We start from the raw sequence: 20,787 nt of genomic DNA, 5'->3' as shown, positions 1-20,787 counted from the left end.
TCCCGTTCCAACACGGGATCAGCGCTTCAATGAAGACCTGATGAAGATTCGAATGCGCGAATACTGCAAACACAAGCGTTCCAAAGTGCAAAAAGCAATCAAGAATGGGTGGAACAGGCCAGATTGGCTGGCCAAAGAATATTGGAAGAATGCGAAGAAAGCAGCGTGCGAGAATCCCGACAAGTGGAAGCAACAAAAGGATGCAGCCAGAGCGCGAGTAGAGGCAGGGAGCTCGCGCCACTTGGGGAGCGGTGGATGGGCATCATTTGAGGCCGATTTTGTAAGTGTTTTCGCATTGCTCTTTATGTTCGATAGTTTAGGGTTTATGAGTTTTTTAATTCTAACATAATGAAATCTTTGTATGTTTTGACAACGGTCGATGACAGGACGTGATCCCACACCGTACGAGCGCGAGTACGCAGGCAGGAAGGGCTTAAACGCCCTGATGGACATTCTCAGTTCTCGCGGCGGCATGGTTAGTATTAGGGTTTACTCTTTTCTATTTTTTGTATTGTTTTATAAATGTCGTTATATGTTTATACTTACTGAAAGCTGTCTTATTGTCTTTTTTTGCAGAATCCGATAGATACGCTGCTTGGACGCGATGAGACGTCTGACTAGACGACGTCAGTTTAGCCGTAGCTAGATAGCATTAGTTTAGGGTTTCTCATAGCTTATGTATCATGAGACGGATTTTATACGTCTTTTTGAACCATGTATATTATTACATTTGTCACCGCAGTTCCTTTTGCCAATCAATTCTTTATGCCTATGATGTTGTACAATTGTCATTATTACATTTGCCAATCAATTCATTTTGCCTATGATGTGTACAATTGTCAATTTTGCAAACAATGCGTCTTGTGGGTGACTATTTTGGGTCTATTATCTACCCTTGCATTTTTTTTAAAAAGTGAATCAAGTACAATATGGTTGATGGGTGGCAGGGCATTCAATGCTCTGTCACCAAAAAAAAATTCTCTCGGGCATCGCTATAACCGTCGCTATTTATGGCTGTGTAGCGTCGCTATGAGCGTCGCTATAGTCTTCTGTGTAAACGTCGCTATAACCATCGCTATGACCGTCGCTATGAGCGTCGCTATGAGCGTCGCTATATAGAGATGCTCATAGCGACGCTTATAGGGACGCATATAGCGACGCTCTCGTAGCGACGGTTTTAGCGACGCCGGGGGTTATAAAAACCCAGTGTATTTTCGTCGCTAACAGCGTCACAAGAGCACACAACCTCTTGTAGTGTATATATATTATAAGCACATACTCACCTTTTATAAGACTAATCGCCATGGATCTCAAGTTTACCTGGATCCTAATGAAGAGTCTGCTATTCACATTGATGACCATGACATAGAGTTTGAACAAGAAATCAAGGCAAACAAACAAGAAAAAATGTACATGGATTACAACGGAACTCAGTATTTACAAGTTGAAAACCTTGATGTGATAGACAAATGGGGGTTAGAAGTAAATACCATAATTTCAGGTATAGCAGCAAAAGAAGGATCACTGACTTTAGAATTTGAGGGATACGATCAAGTTGATTTTAAGCCCTTGAAATGGCTTAGCACAGATAATCCTAGGATTGGAGTCTATTCTTGGGAGGATAGAAACGTCAAAGATCTTCTATGGACTTCTCATGCTAAATCAAGAGAGTTAGCGCCCATGAAGATCATCTATATCTTCAAAATCAAAGACAAGGGCTCAACACATCTACCAACCTACCTATTTAGGGTTTTTTTATAAAACTATGTTAACCATTGGTGTCCACTTCTAATAGTCATGAGACGGCTTGTCGGTCCAATAGAGAAAGGGTAAGAGTGATCGCCGATGAGAGGTACACTCTAACAGGAACATTCAAGGGTTAGTTGGCTAAGTATGGGCATCCAAGTGTGAATGGGGCGAGCTCATATAAAAGTCATCTAAACCTAAAAATCACTCATTCTCTCATTTGTGCATTGCAAGAAGTGTTACCATATACATGTGGTAATGATGTATGTGAACACATTAGGACCGCCGGGGCATTTTTCCCCTCTTTAGGAGTTTTTTTCCCCCGTGCATTGTACATACGCCCATCACTCTAGGGCTATCTATCTTTCCATTGCACACTAAGTAACACACTCTCTATTGTGTGCCTTGAGCTTCCTTCGTCTTCTCCAAGCTGTGTGTGTTTCTCTACAACCCTAATTACAACAATTGGTATTAGAGTAGGTCACATCTCCTGGGCTTAGTCGACAGCTGCTCCAGCACACGCCTGCTCACTTTATCCGATTTTAGTGAGCTTTGGCAGGTCTGCTCTGAATTTTGATTTGGGCTCATTTCGGCCTCTGTTTCCACTACAGACATTACTGCATAGGCTATTTCATCATTTTGTGCAGAATTTCTGTCAGTGTCGTTTTCTGCATAACAGGTGCCCTATAGTCTTCTACCGTTTGTGCTATATAGCACAGGTTGTTCCCGCTCCGTTTCTCCTATTTTTGGGCAGTTTTCACATCAGGTGCAGCATTTACCATGGCTGACAACAACAACATAGATGTGTTCAAGATGTTTGCTGCTGAGGACAGGTTGGATGGGGACAACTACCCTATGTGGGCTTATATGATGCAACATGTTCTTGTGTCAAAGGGTGTTTGGAACATTGTGCAGGACATTGATGTATGTCCTGGTTCTGAGGATGTAGGCGATGTTGAGGATGTTGCAGGTCTTGCTGCAAGGATTGCAGCTGTTAGAGTTGTTTTGCCTACGGCAGAACAATCTCGTTGGGATGTTAAAGATGCGAAGGCTCATGCATTGATTTCGTTGTCTGTGAAGCGCACCATTGTTTCTCACATCCGTTCAGCAAAATCTGCAAAACAGGCTTGGGATATTCTAGCAGGTCTTTATGCAAGTCGCAATGAGGCTACAATTGCTTTGCTGTGTAAAGAGCTGGAGTCAAAGATTATGCATGAGGAAGATGATATGGACACTTTCCTTGCTAGTGTCAAGGATATCAATGAGCAGCTTATTTCTGCAGGTGAAGTCATTTCAGACATTTCCCTTGTGCAGACTGTTCTTGATGCCTTACCAGATTCTTACCAGACTTTTGCTAGTACTTGGAGACTCATGACCCAAGGAAATCCATAAGTTTTCAAGTTTGATGCATTGTGCACATTGCTGTTGCAAGAGTCACTTTCCAGGATAACAGAACTAGGTAGCGTGCAGTTGAACAAGATTTTATTGCTTCTCAAAGAAAGGGTGGTAACAGCAATGCAGCCACTTCTTATGGTTATGTTGCGTGTGGCAAAAATACTATTCCTAATGCTTCTGTTGGCAGCAGTTCGTCTAGCAAGGTTGGTGATAAGGTCAAAAAGAAGATACGTTGCCATTATTGTAAAGCTAATGATCACTTGATCAATTCGTGTCCTAAGTTGAAGGCCAAAGAGGCTAAGAAGAAAGAGGGTGGTTCCAATGCAAATGCTGGTTCCACTACAAATGCAGCCATTGTTGAGTCTTCTGTAAAAAGAGACTGTAATGCTGATGTTGATGCAGAATGGGCTTTTAGTGTAGAGTGCACTTACAATCCCGTTTTCCATGATGCATGGTTGTCAGTTGTTGCAGATTCACATGTGTGGTATTTTGACAGTGGTGCTCCAAAGCACATTACCTCCCATCATGAATTGTTTACCTCTCTCGAGTCTGTCCCTCATGGGAATTCAGTCACTTGTGCCAACAATGCCTTATCCAGTTCAGGGAGTTGGAAAGATTGTGCTCACTGCTACTAATGGCAACTCCTTCACACTTGTTGATGCACTTTATGTACCTGGGATCAAGAAGAATCTCTTGTCTGTATCCGCACTTGCTAGACTTGGAACTGTAGTCAAATTTGTGGATGACAGATATACAATTCATGATCTCAATTTTGGTGATGAAATTGTTGCATCTAGGCTTTTGTGTCGTGGGCTATATAAGCTCACTTTTTATGACAAGTGTGGACAAAATTTTGCAAATGCTATTGCAGATTCAAGGGCTATTTCAGATGCAAAACTTTGGCATGCACATTTTGGTCATCTGAATTTTGCCAATTTGCTGCGTTTGCAGAAATTTGATATGGTTGCTTCTTTGCCGCCTCTTGAAGCACCTGTCAAACATGTTTGTGAAGGCTGTATTTTGGGTAAGATGCAGCGTTCTAAATTTCCAAAGGATGGTTTAGTTCGGGCCACATGTAGGTTGCAGCTTGTGCATAGTGATGTTTGTGGGACCATGCAAACTCCATCCTTGGGAAATTACCTGTACTTCGTGACTTTTATTGATGATTACTCCAGGCATGCATGGGTATTTTTTCTTAAAGCGAAGTCCGAAGTTTTTATGTGCTTCAAACAATTTCTAGATATGGCTGAAAATGTCTCGAACTGTACTATGGGCACCCTCCGTTTCGATCGAGGGGGGGAGTATATGTCTCATGAATTTAATGCATTTCTGGCTAGTCATGAGATAAAACACCAATGTACAGTGCCTTATACACCTCAGCAAAATGGTGTTGCTGAGAGGAAAAATAGGTCATTGATAGAAATGGCACAATCTATGGTCAAAAGTCAAGCTTTGCTGCATTCTTTTTGGCTTGAGGCCATCATGTGTGCCACTTATGTGCTTAACAGGTGTCCTACAAAAGCTTTGTAGTCTATTACTCCATATGAAGCATGGCATGATAGAAAGACTTCTATTGATCACATGCATGTTTTTGGATGTTTGGCATATGCTTTGGTGCCACAAGTGCAGCGCAGAAAATTGGATGATAAGGCTGTCAAATGTATTTTTATTGGCTATAGTGCTTAAAGAAAAGGTTACAGGTTGTATCATCCGCAAACAAAACGTATTCTGGTTTCTCGAGATGTAGTGTTTGTGGAAGATTCTGTTCAGCCCTTGCTGTCATGTACTAGAGACAGTAATGTAAGCTCACAGGACATTTATGACACTTTGTTGCCTCTTTTTAGTGGTGGAAATACGCATGTAAGTTCCAATGCGGCAAATGTACAGCCTATGGGGGTTTCTGAAAATGTTCTAGATCAGCCTATTACTGATGCAGATGTACATGATGTACTTGATGAGGAAAGGGCTGAAAATGAGAAGGCTAGAGGTATGCCAAAATGGCTGGTGCACACTTTGCGTGACAGTAAATTGGATGTACCTTTGTCTAGTCGTACTCGTTCAGGCTCTCGCCATGCATCTTATGCATCAGATTTTTATGCTTTGGCTGTGTCTAGTTTACATGATTTTGACGAGCCTCTGTCTTTTGATGAAGCACAGAATTCAGAAAATTGGATGGCTGCCATGCAATCAGAGTATGATGCACTTATAGAAAATGACACATGGACTTTATGTGATTTTCCTCCTGGCAAAAAGGACATTGGTACGAAGTGGGTTTACAAGTTAAAACGCAAGCCGGATGGTGAGATCGATCGCCATAAGGCTCGACTTGTTGCAAAGGGTTGTGCACAGCAAAAAGGCATTGATTATGAAGACACTTTTTCTCCCACTTGTCGTATGACTACTGTGCGTTTTCTATGTGCATTGGCAGCTCATTTTGGTTGGGATGTACATCAATCAGACATTGTTACTGCTTTCTTGAATGGTGACATATTTGAGGAAGTTTATGTAACGCAGCCTTGCGGTTTTGTCATAAAAGTACAAGAGGACAAAGTGTGCAGATGTAAGAAGGCTTTGTATGGGTTGAAGCAATCTCCTCATGCTTGGTATGAGAAAGCTGACACTCATTTGGTGAAACAAGGCTTTCGTTAACATTCCAACAGAAAGCACATTGTATGTAAAGCGTGAGGATGATGTACTTCTCATTGTGGTTCTTTATGTCGATGATTTGCTGATCACTAGACCAAATGAGAGACATATTGTTGAATTTAAGGCTGATTTGAATGCTACTTTCAAGATGAAAGATTTGGGGCAGTTGCATCATTACTTGGGTATACAGTTTAAGCAGTGTGATGGTGGTATTGCCTTGTGTCAGAAAAGTTACATAGAGACATTGCTATGTAAGTTTGGACTTGAGGATTGCAAACCGATTGCCACTCCCATGGAAACAGGTTTGAAGTTGAGTCTACATGATGCTGGCGATCCTGCTGATGTCACTCTTTACCAAACTGCTGCTGGCTGCCTCAATTTTGTATGCAACACGAGGCCAGATATTCAGTTTGTAGTCTCACAGGTCAGCAGATTTATGCATAGCCTAGGGTCTAAGAATTGGCAGGCTATCAAGAGGATTTTCCACTACCTTAGTGGAACTTTACATCTTGGCTTGTTTTATCCCAAGGGGGGATCATTGCCGCCAGACTTACATGCTTTTTTGGACTCAGATTGGGCTAGTTGTTTTGACACGCAAGTGTCCACAAGTGGTTTTTGTTTCATGCTTGGCAGTTCATGTATATCATGGTTGAGCAAGAAGCAACCTACTGTGGCCACTTCGAGTTGTGAGGCTGAGTTTGGGTAGGATGTCTGGCAATTCTCGTCTTTTGGCTTTGATCTGTCAAAATTTGGTCAAATTTCCACTTTCCACCATTTTGGTCAAGATAGAGATTAAGGTCTTGTTGGTGCTCTCAGCTTGTCCATTTGCTTGTGGATAATAAGGTGTGCTCTTTGAAGCCTACACATTTAGTGAGCAGTGATCAAGGCTTGATAACAGGCCAAGCTTAATGATTAATGTATGCCAGATGCGGCTTAAAAGGGCCGACAGATGCCTCAATGATGCCAAAAATGAGTATGCTTGGAGCGACCACAAATGAGAGATTATAATCTAGAACTGCAGTGCTTGAAGTGCTCTACCGGCTTGTCTTTACAGTCGTCGATTGGAGCTACGATGAAGAAGTTATGGCAATTTGAAGTTTAGGTTGATTGCAGATCCATACCGTATTGGGCAATTACAGCTGATGTGACAAAAATGAAATGAATGCACGTGCCTGAAGTGCTCGCTTTGTGGAGCGCATCAATAATTTCGTATCAGCAATCGGAGTTCCAGCTGCCAAGATACTGGCTGTTTAAGTTTTCCCGGGGGTCGGTTCCGTACTAGTATGATCCCCTCGATCACTATTCAAGACTTTTACGACATCAAAATTCATGAAGATATTGTTAGCCAAGGACTGCTGGGAGAATTAAGTTGTACTTGGCAATGCTTTGGTCGCTATGAATGTCAAATGCGGTGCCCTTGAAGATTGCTAGGCTGCCCAAAAGCCGCCATGTGGCATGGCGCCCATAAGCCCATAACCTAAAGGCACCCTCCCATGGCCTAGAGAGGGGTGGCCGCGTAATTAAAAGGGGATTTTTCATGTGAAAGAGGGGAAGAAAAAGCATGGCGTGTGGCGAGAGACAGCGAGCTGAGCGCAAGCAGGAGAAGAAGCGCTCATGGCATCCAGGGGGAAACTCTTTTGAGCGCGCGAAACAAGAAAACTTTGCTCAACACGCCATGGTGTAGCCTTTCCACCCCAATTTGAGTGATTTTCACGCTGCTCCATCCAATCCCCTGCCACATCATTAAGTATAGCTTCCCATGCCACGTCAATCACGGTGCCGTGACTACGTGGGGGGGGCATATTTTTTAGCTAATTTTGTTTGAAGAAAAGGAAGTGAAGTGTTCGGGGAGGCAAACGAGAAGAGCAAAGGATTGAAAGCAAGGGAGGAAGGAGGTAAGAAGAAGGTAAGTAAGGAAGATTTTAGGGAGGACTTGCCGCTCTCGACCTCGAGGGGTTGGCCATCTCTCTTGCTCTCGGCATCGAGGAGAGCTAAGCAAAGAAGCAAGGACGGGGTCTCTCTCTCTCGGAAGATTTCTCTCGCTCTCGGCAAGCAAGGAGTGGTGAAGCCGGAAGAAGAGCTTGGAAGCAACTCAAAGAGAACGGTGTTCGCTCTCTCTCTCGAGCTAGTTCTCGGTGAGCAGGAAGCTTATCTAGGCTTGAGAAAGCCAAGGCAAGAAGGAGATTTACAAGAAAATGGAAAGCTTGAAGTAAGCAAGAGCAAGCTTGGCAAAGGGGACGAAGGAGATTCACAGGAGGAGCTTGGTCGAAGCTTGAGAAGGAGCTCGATCGAAGCAGGAGAAGCACTCTTGGCCTTGAATCAAAGCAAGAGAAGAAAACAAAAGAAGGCATGCACGATAAGCAAGGTAAGAAGCAGGAGAAAGGTACAAGTAGAAAATGGCAATTAAGCCGGTTCAAAGCATTGATGATCAAGGCAATGAACTGAATTGAAGCCTGCAGGATCCACGGGGCAATCAAAGCAGATGAAGCAACATGAGGGAATTTCTATCACCGTCATCCTATAGAGATTGAATTAGCATTTTCTTAACACTAGAATGGTAACAGGACACTTTTATGTCCTTGGACACTTTTGTGTCCTGTTAAGTGACCATTTTGCTTGAATTATTTGAAGAGTATGAAAATGAATTTCTAGGTGCTATATATCCACAAAGTTGCCTTATGAGCTGAAAAAAACTTAGCATTTTTTTTTGAGTATCGATCTCACCATTAACCTTACTCTTGCACAACATTTTTGAACCTAAATTGTGTGAACAAACGGGTCCTGTTTTTGGATTTTTTGTAATTTTTGGCAACTATACCACTCTAAACTTCATGTTTGTGAGGTTTAGATGGCCAGAGGTTAGGCCTTCATAGTTCTCAACATGTGTTGATGCTTGTAGGGAGACTAAGTGTTAAAATTGAAAGTTATGACCAATTTACAAGAATTGCATAATCCTGTTTTTTGGCCAAAATTAGCACTTTTATGATTTTTTTGGTGGCTTTCTTGATATCCAAATTCAATTTTGATTGTGTAAGTGTAATGTATAACATAAAGCTAATCTTCCTTGAGTTTTGGGGGACCTAATATGCTATATAGCATAGTATATGATGATGGTTGAGTTTTTTGATTGCTGAAGAATATGATACATTTTAGAGTAGCAAGTATAACTTTCTCAATATTGCTAGTTTCTTAGGCCAATTGTGTGTATTTTGTAGGTAGTAACCATATCTAATCATAGACTACAAACTTGGCTAGATATTGAGTAGTTTCTATGGGTTTCTAGAGGTCATAATGCTAAACCCATTTTTTTCATGTTTGCTATATTTAGCACTTTATCATTGCCCCCAAGGTTCCAATTGTAAGAGATCCATTATTCTTTTGACATGCTCCATGGCTCCTTTTGAATCCAGAGGCCCAAACGGAACTAAGAAAACATGTATATAGTATCTGTATTGAGCGTGACTATAGAAACTTTGATGATAGGTCCGCAGAATGGCAAAAATGCAGCTTTTTTGAACCTATTTTTTCTGCCCAAAAAAAATTAGTGAGGTAAAATCAACCATATTTTTTGGTCACCAACCTATTGAAGTTAACGGGGCATTTTATCTCATGTCCTACAAAAATCTCCACTCTTATTTATATGCAATCAACCGTAAGAAATTGTTGTTTTGGGCAAAATGCACTGGTCCATCAACTTTGGAGGCTTGTAGTGACCAAGGGATGAGAAAAATTAGAAGTTTCTCATTTTTTCCATATGTAGTAATTATTGAACTATAAGCTCATGAAAGGATTTTTCAAAATGAGTGGATCTACTATGGTTTTGGAAATTTTTCCCAAAACCATGAAAGGACACTTTTACGTCCTGTTAGGTTACCATTCTAGTGTTAAGTCCGGTGTCATTAACGGCCCGATTAATCCTGCAAACGGGATCTTCAACTCCTAGTTAGCAGATGATCCAAGTGACGGTGCTGTTAAGAGCCTACCCTGGCTAAAGGTTAAGTTGTACTCAAACATTTTAATTAATTGATGATTACAGCGATTGCTAGAGTTAGTTGCATCAGAGGCCCGGTGCCTTCCCGGCTCACGTAGCAAACACATATCCCCCAACAACGGGCACAATGTCTAAGAATATCATCCTTTCCTAGCCTGTAGAGAGTTCTTGCAATGAGAGAGTAAGGTTCACATTCTTTTAACAATTTTGGAGCTATATCCTTACGAAGCTCTTTGGGTGGAAAACCATTAACTAGAAAGTTCACAATCGTCTCACTCCATTCTGGTATGGTTTCGTCTAGGAATAGAGACGTATCGGTCAACTCATCATCGATCGAGTAGGGGCTTCACAATTGGGTATGCAAGACAAATGATCCGCCATGACATGTCGTTTACCAGGTCTCACCACAATGGTAAAATCAAACTCAAGGAGAATTAACAACCATCGTGTAATTCCTCCCATGGAACAAGGTTTATTTACTAGATACAACAAGGCTTGATGATCAACATAGAAAACAAACTTGTTGGCCAGAAGGTAGTAGCAAAATTTCTTCACTGCATAAATCATACCTAAACCTTCTCGCTCTATAGTGGTGTAGTTTCTCTCGGCATCATTCAATTGACGACTTGCAAATCTAATGGGTTAGTCCAATTTATGTTCTCCTGGTTGAGCTAGAACACACCCAATAGCAAAGTTTGATGCATCAATATGCACATGGAAAATTACATTCCAATTGAGCACTTGTAGAATAGAAGTGCTAGTCAAGGACTTTTCCAATGACTCATAAGCATTGTCACACTCCGTCGTCCAGTGGAACTCAATAAGAAGCTTGTACAAAGGACAAGCTATCTTGGTAAAGTTTAGAATAAACCGTCGGTAATAACCAACATGGCCTATGAACCTTTCAACTCCTTTATAGTTTGTAGGTGGTGACAATTCAGGAATGGCTTTAATTTTTCTTTCATCTATGGAAATCCCATTTTTGGACACTATGTGCCCTAAAATGACTCCATGTTTAGCCCAAAATTGGCATTTGAAAGGGTTTAAGAAGATGTGATACAATCTGAACTTCTCAAACACTTTTCGTAAGCATGATAGATGTTCTTTCCAAGAGGAATAAACACAAAGATTATCTAAAAAAGCTTTGCAAAACTCCCTCAAATATTCTCTAAAAGTAGTGTTTATTAATCTTTGAAAGGTAGCAGGGACATTGGTTAAGCCAAAAACCATAGAACAAAATGCGAACACTCCAAATTCGGTTATAAAGGCTATTTTAGCTTAGTCCTCTAGCGCAATTGTGATTTGATTATAGCCAGAGTACTGATCTAAAAAGCTATAAGCTTCCTTCCCTGCAACTCTTTCAAGCACATGTTTTGAATATGGCAAGGGGTAATGGTCCCTCCTAGTGGCGGCATTGACCTTCTTGAGATCCACGCACACTCTGAGTGTCCTATTATCTTTTGGCACAATCACTATTGGAAACACTCATTCTGAGTGCTCAATAGGGTATATGAGTCCGCATTTCACAAGCTTTTCAATATCTTCTTGAGCAATATTTGCATATTTAGGACTCATTGGGTAGGGTTGTTGCTAAACTGGTTTAACCATGCTATTCATGGGATTGTGTGTTGCACCACAGAAGGTGGAACACCTTTCATATCATGATATGTCCAAGCAAATATATCCTTGGATTCCTTGAGAAGTTCTTTAAGTACACACTCTTCAGTCTCTGTCAGATCTTGGGAAACGAAAACCAGTTTGGACTCTTCTCTTGGGTCGGCTAACTCTATTTCCTTAACTATCACTGGACCATCATATACTCCATTGCTTCCATTGATAGGTTCTATTTGAGCCTTTGTATACGCAACCTTACATTCCTCTATGGTGTAGGATTTGAAATGTTCAGGTGCAAGGTGTAAGTCTATGGGGTCCTGTTGTTCTGTGGACTGTGATTTTACTTCCGATTCCTTTTGTTGTTAGCCAACTCTTGATTTTTTCATCTCCTTAGGATACGGCTCAACTTTGGCTTCTCTATAGCCTCTACTTCTGCTATGTCAATAGGTTGTGGACTACACGACATAACGCTTTGAAGGTATTCACCCCAGTTATCTACCAGCTTCCGATAAGCATCACATGCCCCTATATAATTAATCCATTCTATGGTAAATTTTTTTTCATTTATTCTAGCACGCACATTTTCTCGATATCGTCACCTCTTATATTCTTACTCTTCTTGTCTAATTTTTTATTATAGCCGATCTCTAGTGAAGAGTCACTAGATGAATCGCTACTTGTGTCTTCTGCTCCCTTGGATAGATTGTCATCTAGGGTACCAGTGGGCCCTGAATGGTTTATCCCCACATTGGCACTAAGATTTAACTCCGATTCTTCATCCTCAGAGTCAATTTCAATTGATGATTATGACCCCAAATTGTGTGGTCTATAGTCTATTGAGATGCTACTGGTTCTAATGCCAGTCAGACCTTCACCCTGTAGATCATCAGAAGCTATATGCATTGCTTCTAGCATATTTAAGGGTACGAGTGGTGGCATTTCATTCCCCTCATGTGTTACCCAGTTTGTCCCCCTGTTTTTCCAAGTGTCTATGGTTGTTTCTAGCTAGACTGGGTATCCACATTGTCCGACTCAGTCATCCCAGGTAGTACGCCCATATACGAAGAATCTTTCCCAACACCAGTGTCCGCTTTAGACATGTAACAATAGTGCAATGGGGCCAAGTGAACTATGGTGTGAGTTCTATGATCAATTATAGACCTATTTCTATAGGATGTGCTCGACTAGTTACTAGATCCACTCGAATGACAAAATCTTGGAATTGCAAGTAGACATGGTTTTTAGACCAGTCATGCATCATTTTTGCTTCCCTCATGAAAGGATGTCCTAAGATCATCTCAGTTGCCATAGTGTGCTTGGAGAAATCCATAACAATGAAGATAATTCTTATTTTATGTCCAAAGACCTTGATCTTCAGATCTTCTAGCATCCCAATAGGTTTAACAATAGACCCATTGGCCATCTTTACTACTATAGTTGTGGTCCCAAGGTGAGGTCTTCCCATAGTTTCCTAGTAATTTTTATTCACAATGCTAATTCCAGCTCCACCATCAAGAATTCCCTTCACAGTTATTCCCTTGGTAGTGATTGATATGGTTGCATTGGATTCATCACCCTCAAAGTATTGTCCCAACTTGTTAACAGGTATTTCTACAACAAGGTTCTCATGTCGGTTGGGTTGTGGATCTTTGTGTTCCTCTTTTATTGGCATCTCCCTAGCTCCATCCATCAGTGCAAATTATGGTAGTCCAACCTCAGTTCTCCATTGAGGAAAGCTTGAAGAGCTGACACTAGCTCAGGGTCTTTATATAGTTTGGACATGATGGTGGTTCTAGCTTCTGAAGACGTGAAATCCATCAATTTGGCAATGTTTAACAACACCTTTTGGGCTTCAATCCCTTGACGTGGGGAAGATGGAATCTCCATTTCTTTGATAGAGTTAGGTAGTCCCTCTGTAAACATTCTTTCCATCAAGAAGTGAGTATGCCCACTTTTCCATGACTTTAAGTCACTTTCTTCTCGGATGACACTAGGTATGGCTAAGGGTCTATGGACTTGGTGAGGTTGTTGTTGCGTAGGGAACAGTGTGTTTGTAATCTGGATCCACCTAGGTGCTGGTTCTAGATTCCTTTGGGTATCTTCTACCAAACTCTTTAATTACTTGACTCGCTTTGGAAACGTTCCTATCTTCTTCTTGGATCTTGGCCATTGTGGCTCATGAAGATCTTCCATGTTGGTTTCTATCTTAGTGGTCATTTTGGTCTCTATGGTTTCACTTAGATCTGAATCCTCTTCAGCGTCATTCATATATACGGGGTCGTCACCAGTCCCTATGTTGGTCTTTGAAGGTCTGACTTCGCTGCTTTTTGCGATCTCTTCCTTCGTGTTTTCTTCTTTTTATGAGATTGGGCAATTGATGCTGTGTCTCTTTCCTAAAGAATATAATTTTGTTTTTGGAGCATCGATCTTGTGAGTACGTTTATTGGTACCACAAGTATACTTTGTGATGGCTCTTCGGTAACCTCAATCAAGTTTAATGGCGTGATCTTTGGCGGATTTGGGTTATTTGGACATTGGGCAATCAAATGATCTATACCACATCGCTTACACATGAGTATCACATTGTAGACGTTGGAAAGGGGGAAATGGGATCACACCCAGCACATGCCAAACTGCCTCTCTATAGCCCATGGAATATTTGGCATCCCTAACCACACAGAAATTCACACACACATACACTTTTTCGTAAAGCTTTACTATTAGGATCTCCTTTTAGCATCATCGACCCCACCTCAGCACCACAAGCCCATCAAAAACACCATCATATCCCAACATAAATTGATGCATACAACTCCCCAATCGATAAATGCACTCACACAGGGAGACGACACACACCTCAACCACATATACAATTTGCCTACACAATCTCTCTCCCTCCCTCTTTGCATACACACACACAGACCCGGAGCCAACGCTACCACGTGCAAGATGCACAAGACGAGATGGAAGAATAGATCAAAGACAAACTCTCAAATAAAATCAGAAGTAATAACTCCATCACAACAACGTCGGGCATGATGGTGGCATAGGTAATATATTTGTGCATGCTTTAGAGCACCTCTGCTTCTAATCAATTTAGATGGATGGCTTCCTATCAACCCGTGGCCACAAATCAGCCACCCTCTTGCAATCACTCGGCCACCAATACAATGGAGCCCCACAAAAATCCCTTTTCCTTCAATCACTTGGCGGCTACCTACTGGCCAAAAAACCCGTCCTTCTAATGGCATCTCCTTTATGGAAGCTCTTGGCTCCTCTGTCCATGGTCCTCCTTACTTCAACCTTGGTCCCCTTTGCTGTTTTACGAGCCCAAGGTGGCCTCCTTTGCTCTATAGCGCGCTTCAAGGCCACTCTAAGGAAGCCCGGCACCTTCTCTTCCAAGCTATGGCCCTTGGCGGCTTTGTCCTTCCGTAATCGCCCAAGCAATAGCGCCCCTTTTCCTGTATGGAGCCCGCCATCCTGTGGCCCTTCTACTTGTTGTGTAGCGCCATGCTTTTTGGCAATCCACCCCTATGATGGCTTTCTGGCCCTCGGACCTCGGCCCCAAAAACCTTAACTAGCAGCGCTGTTTTGCAGCTCTCCAAGCCCTTGAGGGGTCGCCCTTGCAACCCTGTAAGCTGCACCACCCTCCTTGTCTTTTCAGCCCCTTTATCATTTGCAGCTAGTCCCTCTGATCCCCCTGATGTCTCATGTCATCCTCTTAATATTCATGGCCCCGACTGCTCCTCCAAACTATCTCCCTCGTCAACTCGACCTTGCTTCCTACCCATGGCCAACAATCCTCAGCTCTGCAAACCTTGCATTCCTCCCATCAACTGCAAGCCCCCAATCACTGGTGGCCCTTAGCCCTCAAAGGTCCCAACTCCTTAGCTCTCTGTAGCGGGGGCGCCTTCCTGCAGCAGCTCTAGGCCACCCCTTTGTCCTGCGATCCCCTTATCACAGCTGATGGCGCCCTCATAATCATGCAGTCCCCGGTTCTACAGGTCCTTGGCCCCACACATGATCTAGCCCCTCTTTCCTTCATGCAACCGACCACTTGCACTCCTCTTTCCACTCTTGGCCCTACTCGCTTTCCAGGCCCGCCTCCTTCCCCCATGCAGATGGCGTTTTTTCTCCCGCATGCCCACCACCTTACAATTTTTTTTTTAATCTAACTCTTTGACTTGGGCCGCTTTCCCACCACCCTTCCTTGCCCCGACCATCGGAACAAAAAGCTCCCTTATGCAATACTGTGACCAATGGCCGTCCATCAGATATTGAACTTGTCAAGCTTGGGCAATCACCTTGCATACATCACAGCACCTCATGCAATCCACACAACATAATATCATCGCCATCCAAAATGGTCGTCAAACCACTGCCATTTGGCATACATATCACGGCAACACTTCGCGACGATTTCCATCAAGATTCAACACTTTGAAGCCTCCCAACTTGGCAAAGATTCAGAACAGAATTCGACCAACTTAGAGCCACATTTAGCATACACATCATGTAACACTTGTTCCAGGCTGCATCTAGCACTTGCCAAAGTCTGCAACCATCAACCTCCATGATGCCCTATACCTGCTGCTGACACTTCCATAGGTCGAAAAATTCTAGGTGCGCCATCATTGCCGAACCCCTTGCTGAGAATTCATGCTCAACCGTAGCATTATTTAGATAAAATATCATTGTATAAGAAGAAACTGATAGATACTATGTACAAGAGCTAGATAAATAGCACTGTCTATTGTAGCACCCACCTGGGTCAAATGGAAAGCCATAGGCTCTCCCAAGCATAGTGTAAACTCCACCTGGATAAAAATATGGCATTGATCATCACCATCCGTCTGTAGAACAGATACGCACCATCCATGCTTTGCATTGGTAAACCGGTAAACCAATCCTTCTTGTAGATCTTGACAGCACAGCCCTTCAGAAAACTGCACGCATGAGCCACCTCCACGCCCAACACAAGCCTGCATATCCTGGAAAGCCTTTGCATCACATGTCTCCTTGCCAACGGCTAGAGAGCTCTCCACAACATCATTGTCTTTAAGCAAGGCAACCTGTGGCAGCTGATAATCCAAAGCAGACACTGGTATATCTTCACCTGTACACTCTTCAAACAGTACTGGAAAAGGCGGCTAGCCTTGCATACCTTGTATTCTCGCCATAGCTTTAGCAACCAAAACCTGCAACTAGTTATCTACATCAACCACTGGATCATCGAACCCCCAGTCTGCTTCATCAAAGCACTCTTCTTCAGTCAACATGGCCTTACTATCACAAGGCAAGAGAGAGAGTTTCCCAACCCCCTGGTCCGCACAAAATGTCTCTTCACCTACAATATGTTGTCCTTTGCCCACCTTATCGACATGCATAACATCATATGTCTCATACCTTGAGAAAGCAGACTCCGTTTCCCATGTGTTGTCCGTATCCAAGGCACTGCTATAGCTCGAATACACCTCGGCTTAATTCTCCATAAAACTCACCAGATTTGGCACTTCAGCTATCTTCTCCACTGCTTGCTTTTTGGAAGTCACTTGGTCAAGCACATCAGGCGGTACTCGGTAGACTCCTCTCTCCAGCTGCTGAGGCCTCACAGGCCCACACAGTATCGTCTCTACTCTGTCATCACGCCTATCGGCTGCTACCACATGTGCATCAACAAAGGGTCGGATTACGTGAAGCTCTTCCCTAGCAATTGGACTTGGCACTGATAGCCGTTTTTCGGCTTTCCATAATTGCCATAGTAAGCTACCTCACCCTACCAAAATCATCCAAACATTGTGGCTATTCCTACCATTTCACTGTATATAGGTGTGTGTGAGTTAGGGGACTTTTCCCATATCTTCTTAAAAACCCTTAATTAGCTAGTCACTGGGCTAGTTGAGCCAAAAAAATAAAAAATATAAGTATATTATGGTCCATTTGTGTGTAAATATTTCATTGTATATAGGGCCTAAATAAAAGGATTTTTCATAATTATTTTGGTATTTATTTAAATATTTCTACCTATCGTGTGTTATTTATGCTATGTACATTGACTCGCCATTACCATTTTTTTTCTTACCATTTTGCATACTCTTTATTCCATATAAAAATAATTTCATGCAAACTTCTCTTATTTTTGGTGTAACTCCATCCCAACAAAAATCCAAAAAAACTAGTTCTATTTATGTGTATATTTTTTCACTATTGTGATTTTTTCCTTCCTACATCTATTCTCTATTACTCTCATAAATTAGACCACCAAAAATATTCATCTTTTTATGGTAGACTTATAATGGGAGAGATTTATTTTGACCCCTTCATATTTTTTTCCACCTATATTATTTATATTCGACGTGTACATATTCTTTTAGACCCCTCAATATTTGATTTTCTTAGTTGTACTATTCACTTATATCATGATCTCAACAACATCTTCAATTATAGACCTACCAAATAAGATCAAGGGGATATGGCATGCATGCATGCACCATGGGGGGCTCACTCTTGGAGGTATTCAAAAGAATCATCCAAAGAAGGACCTCACAAGGATTTTGTGCAGTGGAAAAAAACAGTCAGTTTTGCTGAATTTTTAAAGATCACATGCTCCCCAAATTTGAAAAGGTGATACAAACAAAAGTTGTAGCTCGTGGGATGAACGTTTACCTCAAATTTTTTCATATTTTTTGGAGCTACGAGCTGTGAGATATGATTTTGGACCCCAGTTTGCCCATGCTATGCAACCACACTCCCTCTTCCACTTTATCATTTTCCTCTTTCACACACACTTCTCCACTCATCATCCCCACCTCTCTCACCACTCCTTTCTGCACCCTACTCACCTTCTTCTCAACCTTGAAGAATAAGAGAAACCATGGTGAACTCATGTCTTCTACACACTTCCATTCCAAAATTGACCACCTAGTCTCATTTTTCCTCATCCATATTACCCATATCTATCAATAAAAACCGCAAAATTCAGCCTCTTCTCTTGAAAGAGAGCATCATAGTGATTGATTACTCATGTTCACTTACCTTGGCTCCCAAGGAAGGTCAAGAGTGGAGAAAAAACGTACCGTCAAAGCTAGTGGACCGTCAACAAGCGTCAAAATTGACCCTACTCAAGACACTTGGAGAATCAACATTGTAAGAAATCCATATTTTCTTACCTTAAGAGTTTTTTAATCCTTATTTGTATCCTACATGGATACTCCCATTGTAAATATCCAATTCCATTTGTAAATCAATAAAAATACTAACTCTACTAACTTACTAACTTACTAACACTAACCTACTATGAAAAGTCCTATCACCTCCACTTCTCTCCTCTCTGTCTTCTTCATCTATCCACACCAACTTCTTGATAATTCCAAGCAAAAGAAATTAGATAAGTGTTGAAAATCTAACCCAACCATGGTTAGAGGAGTAACCCTAGCCCTCAAAATTGCTATAAAAGGAGGGTGTAGCTAGCACAAAGGGGGAGCCATAAGCAAGAGCACTATGCTATAGCTTGAGAAGCCAAGCTCAACCTCTCTAGAAGAAGCTCTTGAGTGGAAGCTCATTGTCTTATGCATACGCATGTATTGTATTAGGGGTGATTAGCAAGGGAACTCTATGCCATTGTAAGAGAGAGTGATTATTCAATTGAGAGTAGGGAATCTATCATTTCTCCTACTAGTGTAAGCCCCACATTTGTTGAATCAAGGAGGATGGATTTGGACTAAATTTGGATACTTTGTCTCTCTTCCAACGTAAAGTAATGGACAACAATGATGTGTAAGTGTCTTGGTGTTTTTTTAAGTTCTTGATAGCTTGTCTCTGGGTGTTGTCATCAATTCAGTCATAAATTCCACATACTGTAAGAGGGCAACAGGGTGGAGAGGACTCCCCTGGCCTTAAGACAGTGATTGGGGTGGCTTTTCTTGTGATGTAATTTACTCAAGCTATGTTGAACAAATACTAATCTCACTTTGATTGGTCGTGACAGATGTGTAAGAAGGTATTAATGCAACAAGCATCCCCTCCCCCTTCTCTCTCTTTCTTACATATATAATTGTGTTTGCTTGATCATGGCCGATACATTTCAATGCAGCCCAAGCTCTCTCTCTCTCTCTCTCTCTCTCTCTCTCTCTCTCTCTCTCTCTCTCTCTCTTACGCGTCCTAGTTCGCATCCAAAACTAGGTGGTGCCCCAAATTTGTGTAGGGTTAGGTTGCGGGTTTGTGTGTGTGTGTGTTGTTTTTTCCAACCCCAACCCAATTGAGCAGCACGGGAGCATAGAAGGGTGCTTAGAGGCCACTCTTCTTGTTGCCCGCCCCGGACCGCCTCAGCACCAATGGATTTTCCAGAATCTGCTTTGCCTGTTGCTTCTTTAAAACCTTCTTCGTCCTGCTCTGTGCATAGGCTATTGCCTCCTCGTATGTGCACGGCCCATCTATCTCGACTTTATCACGCACTTTTACATGCAAGCAGTCCACAAACTTGGTCATCTTCGAAAAATATGCATTCTGTACAACAGTTACCTTAACCAACTTGCTCCATATGGTCTTGAACTCCCACACAAATGCTGGGAAATCACCGTCAAGGCTTTGCTTTAGGTTGCATCATCTGCTTCACTTCACTCCACTGCGTGTTGGCCACATATCGGCTTTGGAATGCCGCTTCCAATGTGCTCCAATCATGTTTTTCTTTAACCTGCAAGCCCTCATACCATACCTTTGCTTTTCCACGAACCAGGAGCGGGAAAGCTTGAAGCTTGGGCCACTCCCTCTTCTCTTGACAAGCCGCTCTCGAGCAAAAATAGACCATAGTCCTACAGCCACACTTCTGCATTTTCAACACCTATAAAAGTCAAACAACCCGACCATGCCATTCTTGTTAGAACCTGCTCTTCAAACCGTGACACCGTCTTTGACTTCACCAAGGAGCAATCAGTAGCTCCTCAGTGGGGGCACCATTGATGGAAAAGGGGAAAGGTGATCAAACCCAGCACGCGCCAAACTGTCGCTCTATAGCCCAGGGAATATCCGGCACCTGTAACCACACAGAAATTCACACACACGCACAATTTTTTGTAAAACTCTACTACTAGGATCTCCTTTGAACATCATCGACCAAACACACTCACACATAAACACCTCAGCACCACAAGCCCATCAAAAACACCATATATCCCAACATCAATTGATGCATACAACTCCCCAATCAGTAAACGCACTCACACAAGGAGGCGAAACACGCCTCGACCACGTATACAATTTGCCCACACAATCTCTCTCCCTCCCTCTTTCCATACACACACACAGACCTGAAGTCAAGTCTACCACGGGCGAGATGCACAAGACGAGATGGAAGAATAGAACAAAGACAAACACTCAAATAAAATCAAAAGTGATAA

At 42.3% G+C, this 20,787-nt stretch overlaps 1 protein-coding gene and 1 pseudogene across 1 annotated transcript; one reads left to right on the top strand and one right to left on the bottom strand.

Annotated features, from left to right (window-relative positions):
• The first annotated feature begins 14,372 nt into the window (after positions 1–14,372).
• LOC147429579 (uncharacterized) lies at positions 14,373–15,404 on the top strand. Its single transcript, XM_086495521.1, has one exon. The coding sequence runs from the start codon at positions 14,493–14,495 to the stop codon at positions 14,967–14,969; it is 477 nt and encodes a 158-aa protein (XP_086351647.1). The 5' UTR covers positions 14,373–14,492; the 3' UTR covers positions 14,970–15,404.
• Positions 15,405–16,083: 679 nt separating this feature from the next.
• On the bottom strand, positions 16,084–16,779 carry LOC147429578 (uncharacterized; annotated as a pseudogene).
• Between the last annotated feature and the right edge of the window lie 4,008 nt (positions 16,780–20,787).

Source organism: Adiantum capillus-veneris, chromosome 22 (assembly GCF_014529385.1).
Source record: "Adiantum capillus-veneris isolate H3 chromosome 22, ASM1452938v2, whole genome shotgun sequence".
Classification (NCBI taxonomy): domain Eukaryota; kingdom Viridiplantae; phylum Streptophyta; class Polypodiopsida; order Polypodiales; family Pteridaceae; genus Adiantum; species Adiantum capillus-veneris.
The sequence above is the reverse complement of the archived record's forward strand: the minus strand, read 5'-3'. Positions and strand labels throughout refer to the sequence as shown.

Excerpts from the sequence above, each read along its gene's own strand:
- LOC147429579 (XM_086495521.1), top strand. The coding sequence starts at position 14,493 with ATGGATGGCTTCCTATCAACCCGTGGCCACAAATCAGCCACCCTCTTG.